Here is an 18,895-nt window from a genome sequence, read left to right as displayed (position 1 = left end):
ATCACAGCTTCCTTCTGGAGTACTTAGCCTAAATCTGTCTCAGAAAAACATATTTGTTCAGACAGCACCAACATTTCCCCTAACACCCAGTGAAAAGTGACTTTAATCCACAGATAAACGCTGCATGTGATACTCACTGAATTGACACAGGTAACCCTTACAGCTAGAACACCCAATAAAGTAAAAAATAACCACATAAAGCATGTTTACTGAAAAAGTTTTTACTCTTCTGCAGACAGAAGGCACCTTTAGGAAGTACAATTAATGGAGGTCCAAAGATATGCATCCATAGGTGTTTTTAAATTATAGAAAAACAAAACGAAACAAAAGCCCCATGACATTATGTTGATCTGTTCTTCCACTTCATGACATGCTCAGATCTCTTCATTTTCTCACATCGCACATACACGACACCTTACAGTGATTTTGGGCTTGACAGTGAACAGTACACAACTACTCATCTTCATCAAAACAACAACAACAAAAAAATAAAGATGAGGACAAAATTCTCAGAGGTCATACACAGAGACTTTTCGATTTCCCCAGGCTTCTGTATCACTCCGAGTGCTTTAAGACAAAAATCTGAATAACGAACAAATGACAATTTTCTTTACAAGCTTCATGTTAAGATCATTTAAAACCTAATTTGGTTCTTTTACTTCAAATAATAGGGACTTATAATGTCGAATATGCCAGAGGTGTAATAACGACCCAGAGCTAAACGATCATCCATTTTCATTTTAGTTTATACGTTTAGATTCACTATAAGATCTACTTTAAAAGGTAAGTATTTAAAGCACACAATTTGCACAGAGTTAGATAATCCAGCCATCAGGCTAGAATAAAGTGTTCTTATTTAGGCTTTGACAAAAGAAAAATGTAATGAACAAATCTTTAAGCAGCAAATCAGGCAAATGTTCTTTGAGAAATGTGAAATGAAAAAGCACTTGTGCTGAAGCATGTCCTTTGGTAGCAGAAAAACAACCACTTACTCTATATAGACTGCACAATCTGTGCTTTAAATACAATCCTGAGTTGAATCGATTCGTTCAAGGTGGACGGACTGTATACAAAAAAAAGACTCGGTACAAACTTCTACAAACGCTAAAGATCATTCATACAGCTTTTTTTTTTTTTAATAAGAGTAGCCAGTACTCTACTCACGGTGTAACAGTTGTTTAAACGATTGGCAAAATGCAACGAATGCATGCATGTAGGACTGAATCTTTAGGAATAAAAGCAAAAGTATTAAAAATATCATCATGCTATGTGACTGAAAAAATTAAAAATATATTAGAAAAAAGACCCAGGGTTTACCATAGTTCAAGCCTGTGTTTATTCTTTATTTATTTATTTGGCTGGGAAATGATATTTTGTTTTCATGATGATTCATGAAGTTTTTATCATTGTTATTTTAAAATGAATAGATGGATAATCTGTACGAACAGTTCACTGATCAGGTCGGGATCGTTCCTTGTTGGATTAGAAATCGATCTTTTCCCGAATATTTCAAAAGCAACATTTAACAATACTGTTGTTAAATTTGTCATGGCAGACGGCGTACTAGCTCAGGGGCCGAGAAACTGGTACCAGTATCTGGTATTTGCTATCTAATTTCATATCAGGGTCTCAATGTTATTTTTACCACACTGTTGATCTCAGCGTAGTTTCCACCACGCTTCATTTCCACAATAATCTCAGTGATAACCTATTCTGCATCTGACACACGTCAATAAATTCTAGCACATATAGAAGTCTTATTTCGCCACTGTAACATAGGTAACCTGCTGGACCAACCCCCAAAAAACGGACCAACCCTGCTCAGAATTCTTGGGCAACTTTGAGTAATTTTTTAAAATCAGAGACGTCCAATGCAGCATTGACTTATTTTTTTACAAAGACGTTTTTTTAAAAAAAGAAAAATCGCCATTTTGACAGGCGGTGTCCGTGTTCTGAGAGCAGAGTGGGTGTTTTTAAAAGATCTTATATCGTCCTGGGGGGCAGCCGCATTTTGTATGTACCAGCCAGAGCTTTGGCAGCGCTATAGATCATCTGCCTGCGGGACATGCCGGTGAAGGCCAGGTGCCAGTCTGTACGGCTAACGTTGGGCACGTTCCTCTCTAGCACCTCGCCTACGGTCACGAGCAGCCCAGACCAGCGCAGACTGTAATCCGGAGGGGTGAGAGACTGAGCCTGTGGGAGAACAGTGAACAGAGTGATAAGAGCACTTTAACACCATAGTCCTACTCACTAGAAATTGAGCACAAAAGGGCTGAACAAGGACAACAAAAGATCAGATATTTAACATCTTTTATACATTTATTTATTCATAGAATGATAGAGAATCTGACTAAACAACCCATAGGTAATAATAACAAGACAGGAGAAAACTCTAACCAAGCACTAAACCCTATTTCTGCGAGTTAAAAGATACACCGATCAGGTATAACATTGTGAGCAGTGAGAGGTGAAGTGAATAAGACTGATGATCTCCTCATCATGGCACCTGTTAGTGGGTGGGATATATTAGGCAGCAAGTCAACATTTTGTCCTCAAAGTTGATGTTAGAAGCAGGAAAAATGGACAAGCGTAAGGATTTGAGGGAGTTTGACCAAAAGGACCAAATTGTGATGGCTAGACCACTGGATCAGAGCATCTCCAAAACTGCAGCTCTTGTGGGGTGTTCCCGGTCTGCAGTGGTCAGTATCTATCAAAAGTGTTCCAAGGAAGGAACAGTGGTGAACCAGTGACAGGGTCATGGGCGGTCAAGGCTCATTGATGCACGTGGGGAGCGAAGGCTGGCCCGTGTGATCCGATCCAACAGACGAGCTACTGTTGCTCAAATTGCTAAAGAAGTTAATGCTGGTTCTGATAGAAAGGTTTCAGAATACACAGTGCAGGACGGGTCAGGGCTGTTTTGGCAGCAAAAATGGGGACCAACACAATATTAGGCAGGTGGTCATAATGTTATGCCTGATTGGTGTACATGTTATTAGGTCATTTCCTATACTTTGTACAGGGTGGAGCGCAAAAACTTCCCTTTTTTGAAGGCGAATGGAAGAAAAATTGTGGATGAGAAACAAAATTTATTTTTTGATAATGAAAGAACAATTTCAAATGATGTTGTTTTAAACAAAATATCTTGAAGGTGGTGGTCACCGTTCTCTATGCACTGATGCAACCGATTTCTGACGTTTCCCCCTACATGTTCCAACATGTCCACCGGAATTCGGGCTATTTCCTGCCGAATAACATTCTTCAGCTGAAGCAGGTTTGTGGGGCGATGTTTAAAAATCTCTGTCTTGAGGTATCCCCATAAAAAAAAAAAAAAAAAAAAAATCACAGGGCGTTAGATCGGGCGAGCGCGCCGCCCTCGGGATGTCCCCTCTAATCGAGACATTGCCCTCAAACATGTTGGAAGGTGCAGAGGGAAACATCAGAAATCGGTTGCATCAGTGCATAGAGAACGGTGACCACCACCTTCAAGATATTTTGTTTAAAACAACATCATTTGAAATTATGTTCTTTCATTATCAAAAAATAAATTTTGTTTATCAGCCACAATTTTTCTTTCGTTCGCCTTCAAAAAAGGGAAGTTTTTGTGCTCCACCCTGTATTTGAATTCTTTTGATCCAGTTAATGTTGAATATTCCTGAAGCTTCAGTCTTTCTGTCAGGCCAGGAGTATTTCTGTAAGAACATCCTTAGGAATAAGACAGCAATGTACAACATAGAGACCTTGTAATGTCACTTCTAAGTAAAATCTCATTTGTATGTATCTCAAGTGCAAGTCTGATTACTCCTAAATGTGAAAAGATGAAATACCGTGAGCACCACGGACATTCTGACGGGCAGTATCTAACAAACTGAATTGATTAGGATTACATCCAGTTTGCTAGGGCCCAACATGATCAAAGCCAAATCGTTGACTGTGTGAGGAAATCACACTTAGCAAGAAAATTTTACACATCTTTAAGTGCCTGAATGTTTTTAATCATCATATTGTTAAAGTGGTAACTTATATATATATATATATATATATATATATATATATATATATATATATATATATATATATATATATATATATATATATATATAAATGTTGTGCACTGTTAGTCTAGTATTAAGATTCACTGGCACTCCTCTGAAAGAGATCTGAAAGCTTGACATGACGGAGCATTTCTTTTATATCGCTGCACCAGTTGACAGTGTGACAGGTGGATTTTCTATCAGGATGCATAACAAAGTTACACAGCACTTCAAATGACTGATACAGTTCCAATTACTAAGGCTTGGCTGAGGCTGTCAAGAACACAGCTGTGGGAACATCACACGCCTGCTATATTTACATCTACATGTTTATAGTGCATCAGAGAGCCGTGAGGCAGAGTGTGTTGTAGTCAAAGAACGCTGGCTGCATAAATAATGCTGTGTACCTGTTGTACATGTTCCAGAGCTACAGGAGTTGTCTGCGTGAAAGTTTCGATGTGGATGCCATTGCCAGGATCATCCAGAATCAGACAGCCAATGTCAAACCACCTAGAGAAGACAAGAACAATTAGATCAAAATGGGCAAAGGCGAGTGTGCGGTAATGCCAAAAGCAGAAAAGCAATGAATCATCTGAGAGAGAAACTATAATCATAACACAAAGGACAAATGTGATCATTTGTTGTTTTCTTTTAATTAACACAACATGGTCTTCACCATGGCACTGCAGCGACACCAGGACCCTGAGAAACGTTAACGGTCTCCCGGGCGTTCTCAGTTTTCAGCAGTCTTGTCGTAATGGGTACATGCTCATTCTGTGTAGCCAGCTTCTGCTGTACGATGATAAAAAAAGAGGCCAGATCAGAGTGGCTCATCCTGGCCTTGCATACTGCGTCTCTCGCTCTCTTTTTTTTTTAATGCCACCCACAGACTTGATCTGGACATTAGTATTCTCCATACACTTCAGAATGACAGCAGCTACTCTGGATACTGGAACTTTCCGCCGCGCTCACCAGCTGAACATGCCATCACATTCTTGGACTCTATACAAAAGGTGTCATTTAAACCGCGGCTTTGAGACAGGCTATTTTTTAAATAATTACAGAACTGACGCCTTTGAATTTATAAATGTCTTTGTAAGCAGCCTCAGTGATAAATACACTTTCGGCAAGGATGACAGCTAATTTGGCTTATAAATTGTCACCTTGAGACCGTTTCACACAGGGTAACTGGACGAAATTACGGTGCATGCTGCAATGGCAGCGGGAGGTCCAAAGTCAATCGAAAGGACAGATGTAGAGAACAAAGACAAAGTCGTCGTCATGCACTGGTGTGAAAAGGATGGGTTCTTTTCTGCTCACTTGTCTGGGAAGAGCTCTGCTATGAAGTTCTCCACAGAGACCACAGGCTGTTTCTCGTGGATTACTGCCGTACGCCGTAGACTGTCAATGCGCTCCTGAGCCCCCTGTAAAGATGGAGTAACACACACAGTTATGAGGCTACAGTAATATTTTATCCTTTTTATCGTTTTTACCAGTTGCAAAGACACATCTATGTAGAACTGGGGTGAACTGGTCCAGTATATTTTAAGCTAGTCCCAAAGGCAAGGAAGCTCCAGTGTGTTTGCCCAGTCCCCTGTTTTAGTGTATTAATTCAGATTAAGACCTCTTCTAGCAAAGTTTCTAATGTAGCCTTTTGACAAAATGTCTCAAATCTGGCTAACATATTTATTCTCTTTTGATATGTTTATTTTTCTCTCAACATGAGTTGACTGTGTTGTTGATCTCTTGTACTTGTTTGTTCTCTTGTACTGGTTTGAGCTCTTGTACATTCCCAACACAGAAAAGATCACCTGTTGTGTGTGCATAGATACTGATCTACCTACTGAAGACCAGGTAGATTGGTCAAGCAGGCTCCAGGTTTCAGAAGTCCAGCGAAGAGATTCATCACATCACTGTCATTTAACTTTAAACTAAACCAATCACACAAAAACTGTTGCTCACAAACGTTAATAAGGAGTACGGCTTTCTCTCCTGATTTCAGGGTCTTGAACCTACTTCTTTTTTTGGCCAATACAATATAAATACCACTACAGGATATAAAAAAAAAAAAAAAAAAAAAAAAAAAAAAAGATCAAAACCTGCATTGTGTTAAAGGTCCCTGACCAAAACGTTGGGAAATATTCCCACATCTAATTCAGGAGAAAGCCAAGCCTGACCTGAAAGGAGGTAAAGCCTCTTAAAACCAGAGTATCTACAAATATGAGAGAGTCTCACCTTGACTCCAGCTGCGTAGCCCACTGGCTGAGGAGCAATGTTGGACTGGCTTGCTTCCCCAGTCACCATGGCCATGCCGAACACTTCTTGGAAGGCATCACGCACTGCTCCTACCTTCACCTCTTTATCAGAGGTCACCACAATGTCCAGATCACCTCCTGATTCTGTAGAACGCAGTAAAGTTCAATGAAGTTTGCTTTACTAAGCATAAAAACGTGGATTCTCTCACCATAAGCTGTGTGTTATTCTACAGGAGTGTGAGAGAAATTTGAGAGCGATTTTAGGAATGAGTTGTACTTACTAATGTATGGAGCCATTCCAGGGTCTAATGTGGTGATCATGGACTCCACAGAGTGCTTGGTTTTGTCCAGGACCGTCTTCACCATAGGGTTACCTGCCACACCCTGACAACAATCAAACAGGTGAGATGGCGAAGGAAAAATTTCCAACTAGAAGCTAAAATGCTAACGGCATCTTAAACATTTTCAAGTGTGGTTCCTTGGTGGTCCAGACGACAGGATCCCGTCACGGCCTGGGATCTAATCCCTGTCAGGGAACCCACCCAGCCACTGCGGGGTTAACTCTCAGTGCCAGTCCCATGGCTGGATAAAATGGGATAAAAGCCACGCTTCTCTTCAAAGGTGGACTGTTTAGCAAAGCTTGTAGTTTTAATAAAAAAGAAAAAAAAACTATCAAGCAGGTAAAGGTCTCTCAAATGCAGATGACTTAAAAAATATTAAAAAATAATATTTAAGAAAATAAAGGATTATAGTGTTGATAGAATTAAAAGAAATGAATTCTCCAATTAATTTTTATACTGTTGCTTGTTGGTGATACAGTACCTTATAAAATATCTTGGCATATACAACTGTTTTGAGTTTTCTTGAGCAGGTTGAGTAAAACAGCAAGGATTGTTTTTTTTATTGTGGCTTTTTACCTTAATGAAGCCCCATATTCCACCTCCAGAGGGGTTGTTCTCCATAGCTCTGGGATCGTCATGACCCTCTGGGAATGTAATGGGAGAAACAACCCCTAAACCGCCAGACATCACTGGCTGTTGCATCATTGGGTTTGTAACCACACCTAGAGACAGATCACAGCATTGGTATATAAAGAAAAGCAAAAGGCTCTTAAATCACTTTTGACCTTGGTAAAAGAAACGTTTCATAAAAATTCTGACAGCTCATCTTACGCCGTCTCCCAATGACTATTTTTATATTTATATTTATCAGGCAGGTCCAAGCTGCCCTTACAAAACATATAAATAAAGAGTGAACGTCAGAAAGCAGTGGCACATTAATGCACGTGATGGCTACACTTAGCTGAAATATGTAGGCTTCATTACACTTAGCCCTTCATATCCCACCAAATCTAATACAGCTCCAGAGCCTCAGCTGTCAACAGCACACACCTCCCCCTGATTTAAATACAAATGACAAATCTCTGTTTTCAGTTCCCTGCACATAGACAGAAATTTCCTACCATATTCTGTTACAGTAGTTTCAAGTTTATAGCATATTCTATTACAGTGTGCAAGGTCACTGGTTTACTCAGCAGTCCACTATTGAAACACACGAACCTGGCATAGGGGGCGCACTGGAGAAACTGGGCATCAGCGGAGTTTGTGGTGTACGGCCGGCATGTCCACGCGTGATGTCGTACGCTGCATGAGGGCTGAAACCGGTGGTGGGAGGCCCCATTGGTGGAGCGGACATCACTTGACATGGAGGAGGAGGAACAGTATGGACATGTGGACTGCTGAAAGCCACACCCCCAGCAACGGGAGAAGCAAAACCTTGAGAGGCTGGGGACAGCGGCTTCATGGGGCTGAGGGAATATGGTGGAGCAGGGGAGGACTGAACAGGTGGCAAGATAGAGGTCACTGCTGTAGGGGGTGCTGGTGTGGAGATGCCCTCTGGGGCAAAGGTAGAGATGCCTGTGGTGCCAGGAAGGCTCATTGGACTTGAAAGTCCTAAAAAAAAAAAAAGAAAAGAAAAAGAAAAATGTTAAATTGCAGTAATACAGAAATCTGCATTAGTGGGAGTACACAACATGTATTTCTCTTACAGTAGATACTAGGGTGATGTAGGACATTCGATAGCAAATACACAGGAATGTGAACGTTATTTAAACCAATGTTTGCTTGGACTTGCGCATATATGCGCATGGGGTTTATCAGCCCCACCCACTCCTAAAACCAATACTAATAAACATTTGCTAAAGTTGTAAGCCATGTTGAGTAGAAAAACAAGGCCATGTTGGGTGAAAATACTGGCATAAGAGCTGCTTCTGGCCAGAGGAACATTTCAGAAGGAAATTGAAATAAAAGCAAGAATTTCCTAATCAGCACTGAGTACGACTGTGCGAGCGCCATCAAACATCATCATTGCTCATCTATACAATTTCTCCTATACAGATGAACTATAGAATAATGTTTCTGTGTGTATAATCTTTATCGCATTTAATCAGTACAGCCTAATAAAACAATCCAGGCCTCCAAATCATTTTTGGAGTTCAGGTGTTGTTTTTCAGGGGTTGGTCTCAGCCCCTTAATTCCAGTGAAAGGAACTCTTAATGCTTCAGCTTCATACCAAGACATTTTGGACAATTTCATGCTCCCAACTTTGTGGGAACAGTTTGGATGTGATTTCATATGTGGTTCATATTCATTTTCCCAGAATTGCCACATGGTTAAATGTAGTCATCATTTTGTCCTTTCAGTCATTAATTTCGTCCTGCTATTATATTGGCCTGAATTCCTATCACCACATCTTAGGTGTATTTGTATTGAACAGGATACACTATATTGCCAAAAGTTTTGGGACACCCCTCCAAATCAGTTCAGGTGTTGTTTTTCAGGGGTTGGGCTCGACCCCTTAGTTCCAGTGAAAGGAACTCTTAATGCTTCAGCTTCATACCAAGACATTTTGGACAATTTCATGCTCCCAACTTTGTGGGAACAGTTTGGGGATGACCCCTTCCTGTTCCAACATGACTGCACACCAGTGACCAAAGCAAGGTCCATAAAGACATGGATGAGTGAGTTTGGTGTGGAGGAACTTGACTGGCCTGCACAGAGTCCTGACCTCAACCCCATAGAACACCTTTGGGATGAATTAGAGTGGAGACTGTGAGCCAGACTTTCTCGTCCAACATCAGTGCCTGACCTCACAAATGTGCTTCTAGAGGAACGGTCAAAAATTCCCATAAACACACTCCTAAACCTTGTGGAAAGCCTTCCCAGAAGAGTTGAATCTGTAATAGCTTTAAAGGGCGGGACAACTCCATATTACATTCATGTGCAGGTAAAGGCAGACGTCCCAAAACTTTTGGCAATATAGTGTACTATATATGGTCAATTTTGGGAGTGTCTATGAATATAAATCAGCAGCAAAAAAAACAACTAGTACTTTTATTTACTTTAAGACTTCCTGTGTGCATAAATCAGAGAGCTGGGGAGCAGGTGGACATTAGACTGAATATGCTGATATGAAAAGATCATAAAAACATAAAACACTCTTCTAGATGAAAGCATTATTATTATTAATAATAATAATAATAATAATAATAATAATAATAATAATAATAATAATAATAATAATAATAATAATATCAACAACAACAATAATAGTGCACCACTGTAAAAAGACATTAGGTGGCCATTTTGTCATAGTTAGACTCTGCTGAAATGATTGGCCTCACTGATGGGCATTACGGACACTGAGACGACTCTGAGGGAGTGCATCACAAAGCTGTGACACCAGCAGAGAATATTTTGCCCAAAGCTACAATTACTTGCGAGAGGTTGTGCAGCTATAAAAGGTCTCCTCAAAGTTAGTTAACTGATTAATTTCCTGGAGGAGCTTCCAGACAAACACTGCAGCTCTTCTGCCTACATTAGTGTGATACGCTGCTCTCCAGGACTCCAGCAGGCAGCTGGACATCCATTAATCACTCACAGATAACAGCACTCCTCAGGAATTCATTACCATTTACTTTTAAAGTAGCTAATGATTATATCCAAAGCCAAGCGAAGTAGTCCAGGCATTTAATATAGTTTAATCAAAAACCTTTTTAATCTATCTAATCTTATGATTCATTATTATGGTATGTTTTGATAGGTTTTATAAATAAATATTGAGAATATGAGAGTGAAGAAGCTCCTGAAATCCTGAAACATGCTTATGTCACGAAGAATATTATTAACAGCTTATTAGTGGTTTGTTAGCTGGTCAGTTGCTAAAGATGGCAAGAGAACATGGAGAAATTGCATGTTAATGTGTGTTCAGAGATCCTGACATTTCTATATCTAGCTGGACACTCCCAAGACGTTTTTAGTCCTGATGCACACGTCTAAATTGTTCTCCAGGAAGCTTTAAATCAAACCCTTGTAAAGAAACTGAGCTACTCTATATGGTCAAAAGTTTGTGGACACTTTAACTTCAGACCTACATGTGATTCTTCCACGTGTATGCTGTAGCACTACAGTTTCCTTTCACAGGAACTAAGGTGCCCCAAACCTGTTCCAGCAGGACAGTGCACCAGTGCACAGTCCACATGGAAGAACTCAGGTGGATTACACAGAGGTCTGACTCCTCGTCCGCATCCTCATCCAGGTCAGCAACACCTTTGGGATGAACTGGAACGTTACTGCATCCTAACTTATGCTCTTTCGGTCAAATAAGCACAAATATTCCCCACAACCAAGTAGAAAGCCTTCCCTTAAAATTAGACATTATTTTAGCAGCAAAGGGGATTAAATCTAGAATTAGGTTTTGGGTGGGTCATGGGCGGCTAAGGCTCATTGGTGCACGTGGGGAGAGAAGGCTGGCCCGTGTGATCCGATCCAACAGACGAGCTACTGTTACTCAAATTGCTTAAGAAGTTAATGCTGGTTCTGATAGAAAGGGGTCAGAATACACAGTGCAGGACGGGTCAGGGCTGTTTTGGCAGCAAAAGGGAGACCAATACAATATTTGGCAGGTGGTCATAATGTTACGCCTGATCAGTGTATATAAAGGAAAGTAGATATATAGAGTTTTGAACGTTCATTTTCCTTCATTGTCTGTATTTTTATAGTATTAGTCCAGTATTAGTCATAATGGACAAATTCTCAGTGAGAAACACTACAAAGCTGAAAACAAGCTCTCAGCTACTTATTTAGCCTCCAAAGCTAGCGTCTGCTGCGGAAATCACTCCATCCCTTCCAGACTGGCTGTATAATTAGGAAATACATCAACAACTCTTAATCCGTTCCACAGGCACTTTAAGTTTCCTGAGGAAACACAAGAAAGTGCGAGAGAAATGATGGAAAGCTCGGGTCTAAAGAGGAAATGCAGGATCAGTAAAGGAGATAAAATGTTAATAAATTAATCTAATTAAATATAGAGTATCGTGTCAAACGCAGTAAACAGTAATCTAGATAATCTGCTGTTTCATTACTAATAGGCTTTAATGAAAAGACTTCTGAATACAGAATATGCTTATTAAGGCAAAATAAAAATAATAATTATTATATTATTATTATTACATATATATATATATAAATAAAGTGCAAATTTAACTCTATTCCGGTTTCCAGCTGGCATTTTGTAAAGACAGGTGCTGAGTCCTGTTTACTCTCTGGATTTATTTATTTATTTATGATTTAGGGGTGTAACGATACACTCTGGTCACGATTTGAATCAATTCAATTCATGATACAGTTCAAATTGAATCTCGGAAAATTTTGAACAAAATGTTCATGAAGAAAAAATAAGTCATTTTTTTAAATTTCATCAACAAGGCAAAACAGTGTGTATTTTTGTTTCTATAAAACTAAATACTTTAAAAAATGCTGCAAACATAAGTTTAATATTATAAACAAAATGTTTCACCATATCTTTAAAATAAATAAATACATTTTAAAAATTCTCCCAAAAATGAGAACGGTCCGCGGAAAATGATCGAGTGAACAGGAAGCATCATTTCAACTGACTTGGGAAACAAACCTCTAAAGTCGGCTAAAACGCCCAGGGTTCGGTGGCCTCCTCCTCTGGATGTTTAAATTGCAGTGTAAGAGGGTGGGTCATTTGAAAGAGCACTGAAGAGCACTTTTAATGTTTAGTTGTGGAACCGTGTAGCCAGTAATACATATCATTCACTGTGGTCACTTCGCAATAACTACACAGACTCTCTACAAAAGGACATGATCATGTAACCAGCGTGTTCTCTATATATTTGGGTTGTGCAGATAGTGACCCCTGGTGTCCAAACAACTGCATTAGATGCATAATTAATAGAACGCTGATTTCCATGATGCAGTCACATTTTTGCATCCTTATACCTCAATGTACCTTATATTACAGTCATATATGAGGAAATGATGCTGTGAGCAGGGTTGCCAGATCTGCACAACTAAAGCAGAACAATTGACAAGCAGTACTACAAACATGCGATTTCTCCTGAATCTTTCAGGTCTTGTGGTGTTATACGTTTTGTGGTAATGTGTTATTAGACATTACAAACTATCTAGATCTAGGAGAATGTCTAAAAGAAAGTACTGGGAAGTTAAAAGTAGCATAAAGAAACACTGCACCTTACACACAACGCCGCTGCAACACGCATAATCATGGGAATTTATTACATTGCACATTACACTATATCGTCAGTAGCTCTGTTCAGTTCTAGACTCTTTGCTGGTGTCTCATCTCCTTAAAGAGAAGTGCACTTTGCATGAAGATTTAAGCTTGTAAGCCACTTTCGCACAGAACATGCTGTGCTAGCTTTCCCTCACATAGAACGTGTGTCGTAATTGTGCTTGAAAAGGAGTGCAAACAGCTTATTAAATCCACCCTAATGGACATCCCCGGCTACGGCAATAACTTCCTGAAGGTCATCTGTCCTCAGCAATCAAGTTACTGCCTCGATATGTGATTAGTATACAACCAGCAGACGTTCCTGCTGCGGCATAAACCACGAAACATCCCTGATTAAATATGAATGCTCCATCTTTATGACTTAAATATAAAAAAGGAATAAAAAAAAAGAACAGAGGCTATTAAAAAGGACAGCTTAAAGTCTGATTTTATTTCATGTGATAAACACTCTGCTCAGGTCTTACCCATCGTGAGAGGAGGTGGACTGATGGCAACAGCAGTGCTAAGGGGAGGAGGAGGAGTGCTGGGCGGAGTGGTCTCTATTCCGCTCTCTTCCATCATCTTTCCTTAATCTTGCCTGAAGGGCGAAAAAAGGAAAATTTGTTCAAAGGCTTCAGTACACTGTCACAATGGATCACACAAGCAGACTAGAGCTCAAGTATTTTGCTTCCATCAACAAGAAGGGATCAGTTCTTCTATACAGTTCTAACAGGCCGTTAGGTAATCCGGGGAAATTTTCAACTTTAGACCCAATGCAGTACATACTAAATGGTCACTTTTTGTTATTTTTTTTTTATTTATTTTGGATCATCGCCGCTATAAAGTTTATTTGATTGTAATGTAATGCCATGCCAGCTACCATGACTTTTTTTTTAGGTCAAAAATCAAAACAAAAAAAGTTTTCTAGGCTTACCATAAAAAATCTAAAACAAAAATGTCATCACTCCATTAAAAAACTTCAACTAGGGGAGAAAAAAAAATTACATGCCTCAAAGCTTTTGGATTTTGGCAAAGGGGGCATAAAAGAATGATGTACACCCGTTAACAAACATTAACGTGAGTGCGTGAAGTATCCAAGTATAAACAACAAGATTGATTTAGTTTATTTGTACTCACTGATCCCAGTCAAGCTTGACATTTTCAGAAGATAAGAAACTCTTGCTGCATTTTTCATTCATTTTTCTGCTGAACTCTCATCAACACTTTTTTTTGGATGTTTTTTTGCTTTTTTGTTCCATTTCATCTCTGAATATTAAAATCCCAGATCAGCCGTTTCTGAAATACTCACAAACCATCATGCCACAGGAACAGTCCCTGAGATCACCTGTTTCCCACTGTTCTGGGTCTGAAATGAAGCTTGGTGACCACGAGTTTGTCCACTGCACTGATGCCATATGATTGCATGAATGTACAGATGAGTGTATGTATTTTTCGTTGCCTAAAAAGGACTTAAAAGTTAAATATATGGAGAAACTAGTTTTGTCCCAGAATGGTGAAGAACAACCCTACAACTGTTTTGCAGATCCTCATCTCCACAAGCCATCTGATGTACACAGATCTACACTGATGACTGTAGTTACTGACCTGAATATTTCGAGATGAGATAAGAGAAGCCCATCCTTTATTAACTACACTATGTCTGTGTAAGAAGCTAACTTGGCTGTAAGCATTTGGGTACTGAAAGTCAATCATTACATTATTTTATATACACACACACACACAATTTATGAATGCCAGATTTTGCTTTTGCAGGCACCTCTCCACAGAGGGGAGAAAGGTGGCGTAAATACAGACCGAGAGGCTGTCCGTCCTGTAAGTGCGCAAAAGACGTACAGCCGAGCAACCTGTTACTCCTACCGCTTTTACTATGAAGCTGTAAAGGAATCTGATCGCCTGTGCTTCATTAGAAGTTTGCTTGTGTACATTCACAACACATCTCCAGCCAGGAAGCAGCTTTAGTGCATGAATAATGAAGAATAAAGCTTGAAAACATTACCATAGATCTTATCTCCAGAAATGATGTGTTAAATAATATTTGCCAACTGTTCTCCATCGCTAATCTGTATTTATTGAGTACCTGTAATATAATGTATCCATTCAACCACTAGGAATAAAACACAGCATGGTGTTCCATGAACAACTTCACCCTCAAAGCCACGAAGACCAAAACGGCTCATTGTGGACTTGTGGAAATTTAACAGCAGCAGACACTCCCCTATCTACATCAACGGGTCTGAATTAGAGCGTGTCTCCCACTAAGTTCCTGGGCGTCCACATCTCTGAGGATCTGTCTTGGCATCTGAACACCTCAACTCTGGTTATGAAGGCGCAACAGCGTGAGAAGATTAAAAAAAAAAGTTCACATGTTGAGCTCACTTGTTGAGTGTAATAAGCAAATAAAATCAAAATAATGCTTCCATGAGCACTTTCATGACAGTTGAAGACAACAGACACTTATATTTAGACTTTTACCTGTATGATTTCGCTCTCAGTGGATAATGTGCTGGATTAACCTCACTAAATCCCAATGAGAGAGACACTTATTTCAGACAAATTTTTGGAGTAAATTAGATTAATCACATGTTTAGGAAACATGTAGGTTTTATGAATTTAATGAACACTACAGTTTAATACAAAAATATAACTGTTTAAAAAAAAAAAGTACTATTAGAATGTAAGTATTTATGTGAAGTTGACGTGGTACACAGAATAATAAACGTTGAAGGGTAGGATGACTGTTCATTTTCTAAATACACCGATTAGGCATAACATTGTGAGCAGTGAGAGGTGAAGTGAATAAGACTGATGATCTCATCATGGCACCTGTTAGTGGGTGGGATATATTAGGCAGCAAGTCAACATTTTGTCCTCAAAGTTGATGTTAGAAGCAGGAAAAATGGACAAGTGTAAGGATTTGAGCGAGTTTGATGAAGGGCCAAATTGTGATGGCTAGACCACTGGTTCAGAGCATCTCCAAAACTGCAGCTCTTGTGGGGTGTTCCCGGTCTGCAGTGGTCAGTATCTATCAAAAGTGGTCCAAGGAAGGAACAGTGGTGAACCGGTGACAGGGTCATGGGTGGCCAAGGCTCAATGATGCATGTGGGGAGTGAAGGCTGGACCGTGTGATCCGATCCAACAGACGAGCTACTGTTGCTCAAATTGCTGAAGAAGTTAATGCTGGTTCTGATAGAAAGGGGTCAGAATACACAGCGCAGGACGGGTCAGGGCTGTTCTGGCAGCAACAGGGAGACTACCACAATAATGTTATGCCTGATTGGTGTAGACGACCCCCCCAGAATAACTGAGCTGATGTACAGCAGGTGAAAAGACGCAAAGTATGAAAGTAAATAAAATTGTGTTCATTTTTGGTATCTATAACACCTCCTGAAATACATCATCGACAAGCACAGTCTCCACTCTCTGTTCTTCTAAATATTACCTACGAGTATTTCGAATCTAAGGACAACACTGTAGGAAGTTTCTTTAAGACCCTAGTTTCAAAAATCTTCCTCATGTGGACTTTAGTGAGTAAACATTTCAGGATCATGACATTCTTCATGTCAAACAATACAGGATGTAATTCCCTAGAAAGGCGCGCGCGCACACACACACACACACACACACCCACACCCACACCCCCTGCTGCCATATGGCCTACACACTCAAGAAAGTGTTTTATCCCTAGTGTTGCCCTCCCATTGACCTGACAGATGAAGCAGCTTCGCATTTTAACCTTGTTTTTTATTTGAGGGGCAGAGTCAGAGGTCAGTGGGTCAGTTTGTTTAAGATGCCATAAGCCTTCGTGTTGCCACGTATTCAAAGATTCACACGGGATAAAAAGCCAAATACGACATAAAGCACAAATAAAGGCAATCGTATCGAGTTTTTTAAACACTTAAAAGATTCTCTGCACTCAAATAGTGCACTATTGATAATTACTGCATAAATATTCTAGATAAACTCTAAAGAAAGTATAACACTCGGGCTGAATGTCAAATACCTCCCTGATCACTATATAGGGAGCTGACGTACAGAGTCAGATAACGCCTTACATATCCTACAAAGTGAACTACATATCTGCTGGACAGCCGTTTGAAACACGGCCGCACAGCTAACCGCTAACTAAGGAGTCTAGCGTGCATATTTCATCTGGAAAGTAGGAAACATGGCAGTGTTTGGTTAGAGATAAATAATACGGTTAAGCACGGTTAATTCTGTTTAATCTAGCTAACGAACTGAAAAGATGACTAGAGCTGCTACTTAGCCTGATGGCTGAGTTTACCTTACTTGTTACTTTGAACAGGCTAGCTAGCTAACAAGAGTACAATCTGGTCAAAGAAAACATGCTGTGGCGATTTTTAAACCTGGACAGTACCTGACACTTGAGTCTTCTTAGGCAATACGTGTGGGAAAATGCGAAATTGCATCCGATCAACTCCAGAACGCGAGCCAAACTCGATTAACCCTGTCGAAAATGGCCGCGTTTGAATGACGTCAGGAATTGCCACGTCTGAAGCAGAAGTGGGCGGGGCCTCTAAGGCAGGCGTGTGATCTGATTGGATGTTGGAATTATCATTTAAAGGGAAAAATAAAAACAATCACTCACTACAGTTCATTCACAAACCGTGAGAACAGGCGAATCGCCTGCTGATTAGTGTAATGAACAATCAGAATGTTTTCTCAAAGGGGTGGCTCTCTATAGTTTCACAGCTGTTTAAAAAGAAAAGAAAAAGCATGATATAAAAAAATATAATCTGGGATGGACCTCGCTGTTTTGGGATATTTATCCAACTAATTATGGAAATTCCAAAGTTTTACAGTGAGTCAGATATTGAGTAAAAATAATCGTGATGATGATCGTTTACTGGCTCAGCTTATCGGTAATTTTACATATTTTTTTTAAAGATAAATATAAATATTTTTTAAGACTATAACTCAACCATTTCAAACAGGCTTTCAGCCAGGCATCGATGTCTTAACAGCTATTATCTGTGCTTCATTATGAAGATTTATTTCTATTTACTCCGAAAACTAATCACTGCCAAGTTGCGTCAAAAGTTGCCTCAAACACACACACACACACACACACAAACACACACACACACACACACAAACACACACACACACACACACACACACACCACAGAAATGAAAGGCTTAAATGTTGAAAAGAGTTTTCTATGCACGCATTCAAGCGGTTGACAATAGATGAATAAAATAACAATAACCATTACCTACATCAAAGAGAGAAAGAAAGAAAGAAAGAAAGAAAGAAAGAAAGAAAGAATGAACCTAAAAAGGAAAGACAAAGTCTCAAAAAATTAGTTTTTATTACAAGATGGTGGTTTATCTATGTAAGTTTAAATTATTTCTATCATAGATGCCACTGAAAAGTAAGAAAAAAGGCTTTCAAATGGCTTACAACTGTGAAAAAACGCATAAAAGAGACACCACACCACTGCTGCAGTCTGTGCCTGAACAATAAGCAGCAGTGCTTTGTGTCTTAACACCATCAGAAAAGGCTGCCCCAGTGGTACCAGGCCAATCACAAGTTTCTAAATGTCAGCAAGACAAAGGAACTGCTTGTGGACTTTTGAAGGGAACAGAGGAGGACATACACAGCTCTAATTATCAGCAGGATCGCACTGGTGAGCATGAGCAGCTTCAGGTACCTCAGTGAAGACCTCTCATGGACTCCTAACATTTCATCATTTATATGGCCTGCTTCATAACAATTACAGCAGCTAAGGAAGTTTCATATTTCTTCAGAAGACCTTTTATACTGCCACATTACAGAGCCTCTCTGCTGGGAAATATCTAGTGCTGGGACTGCAAAGCCCCGTAAAGGGTGGTAAGGTCTGCTTAATAAACCACCAGGTCAGCACTGTAGATGGTGGTGTAGGTCCAGCAGTGCAGGAAAGATCCCACACACACCTACAGCTCACTGGTCCGGTGGCTGTGATCTGGAAAGAGCTTAAACAATTACATGGC

At 39.8% G+C, this 18,895-nt stretch overlaps 1 protein-coding gene across 2 annotated transcripts; it reads right to left on the bottom strand.

The window, feature by feature from the left end:
* Positions 1-205: 205 nt before the first annotated feature.
* On the bottom strand, positions 206-17,415 carry prrc1 (proline-rich coiled-coil 1). Of its 2 annotated transcripts, XM_058412172.1 has the most exons (9): positions 17,280-17,415; positions 13,369-13,481; positions 7,846-8,238; positions 7,204-7,349; positions 6,568-6,670; positions 6,267-6,430; positions 5,352-5,455; positions 4,439-4,541; positions 206-2,193 (listed from the first exon to the last, which is right to left on the bottom strand). In XM_058412172.1, the coding sequence occupies exons 2-9, from the start codon at positions 13,463-13,465 to the stop codon at positions 1,984-1,986; spliced, it is 1,320 nt and encodes a 439-aa protein (XP_058268155.1). In that variant the 5' UTR covers positions 13,466-13,481; positions 17,280-17,415; the 3' UTR covers positions 206-1,983. The 2 variants fall into 2 exon arrangements, with proteins under 2 accessions (XP_058268155.1, XP_058268156.1); XM_058412173.1 differs by lacking the exon at positions 13,369-13,481 and having other exon boundaries at positions 17,280-17,381.
* Positions 17,416-18,895: the final 1,480 nt, after the last annotated feature.

Source organism: Hemibagrus wyckioides, linkage group LG16, assembly GCF_019097595.1.
Source record: "Hemibagrus wyckioides isolate EC202008001 linkage group LG16, SWU_Hwy_1.0, whole genome shotgun sequence".
Lineage (NCBI taxonomy): Eukaryota > Metazoa > Chordata > Actinopteri > Siluriformes > Bagridae > Hemibagrus > Hemibagrus wyckioides.
Note: the sequence above shows the minus strand (reverse complement) of the source record. Positions and strands in the feature narration are given on the sequence as shown.

What these genes read in the sequence shown, in the direction of transcription:
- prrc1 (XM_058412172.1), bottom strand. Translation starts at nt 13,465, where the DNA reads ATGATGGAAGAGAGCGGAATAGAGACCACTCCGCCCAGCACTCCTCCT. An exon ending in TGGAATGGCTCCATACATTA is followed by an intron (nt 6,431 to 6,567) that starts GTAAGTACAACT and finishes TGCGTTCTACAG; the next exon opens with AATCAGGAGGTGATCTGGAC. An exon ending in GCAGAGCTCTTCCCAGACAA is followed by an intron (nt 4,542 to 5,351) that starts GTGAGCAGAAAA and finishes TGTCTTCTCTAG; the next exon opens with GTGGTTTGACATTGGCTGTC.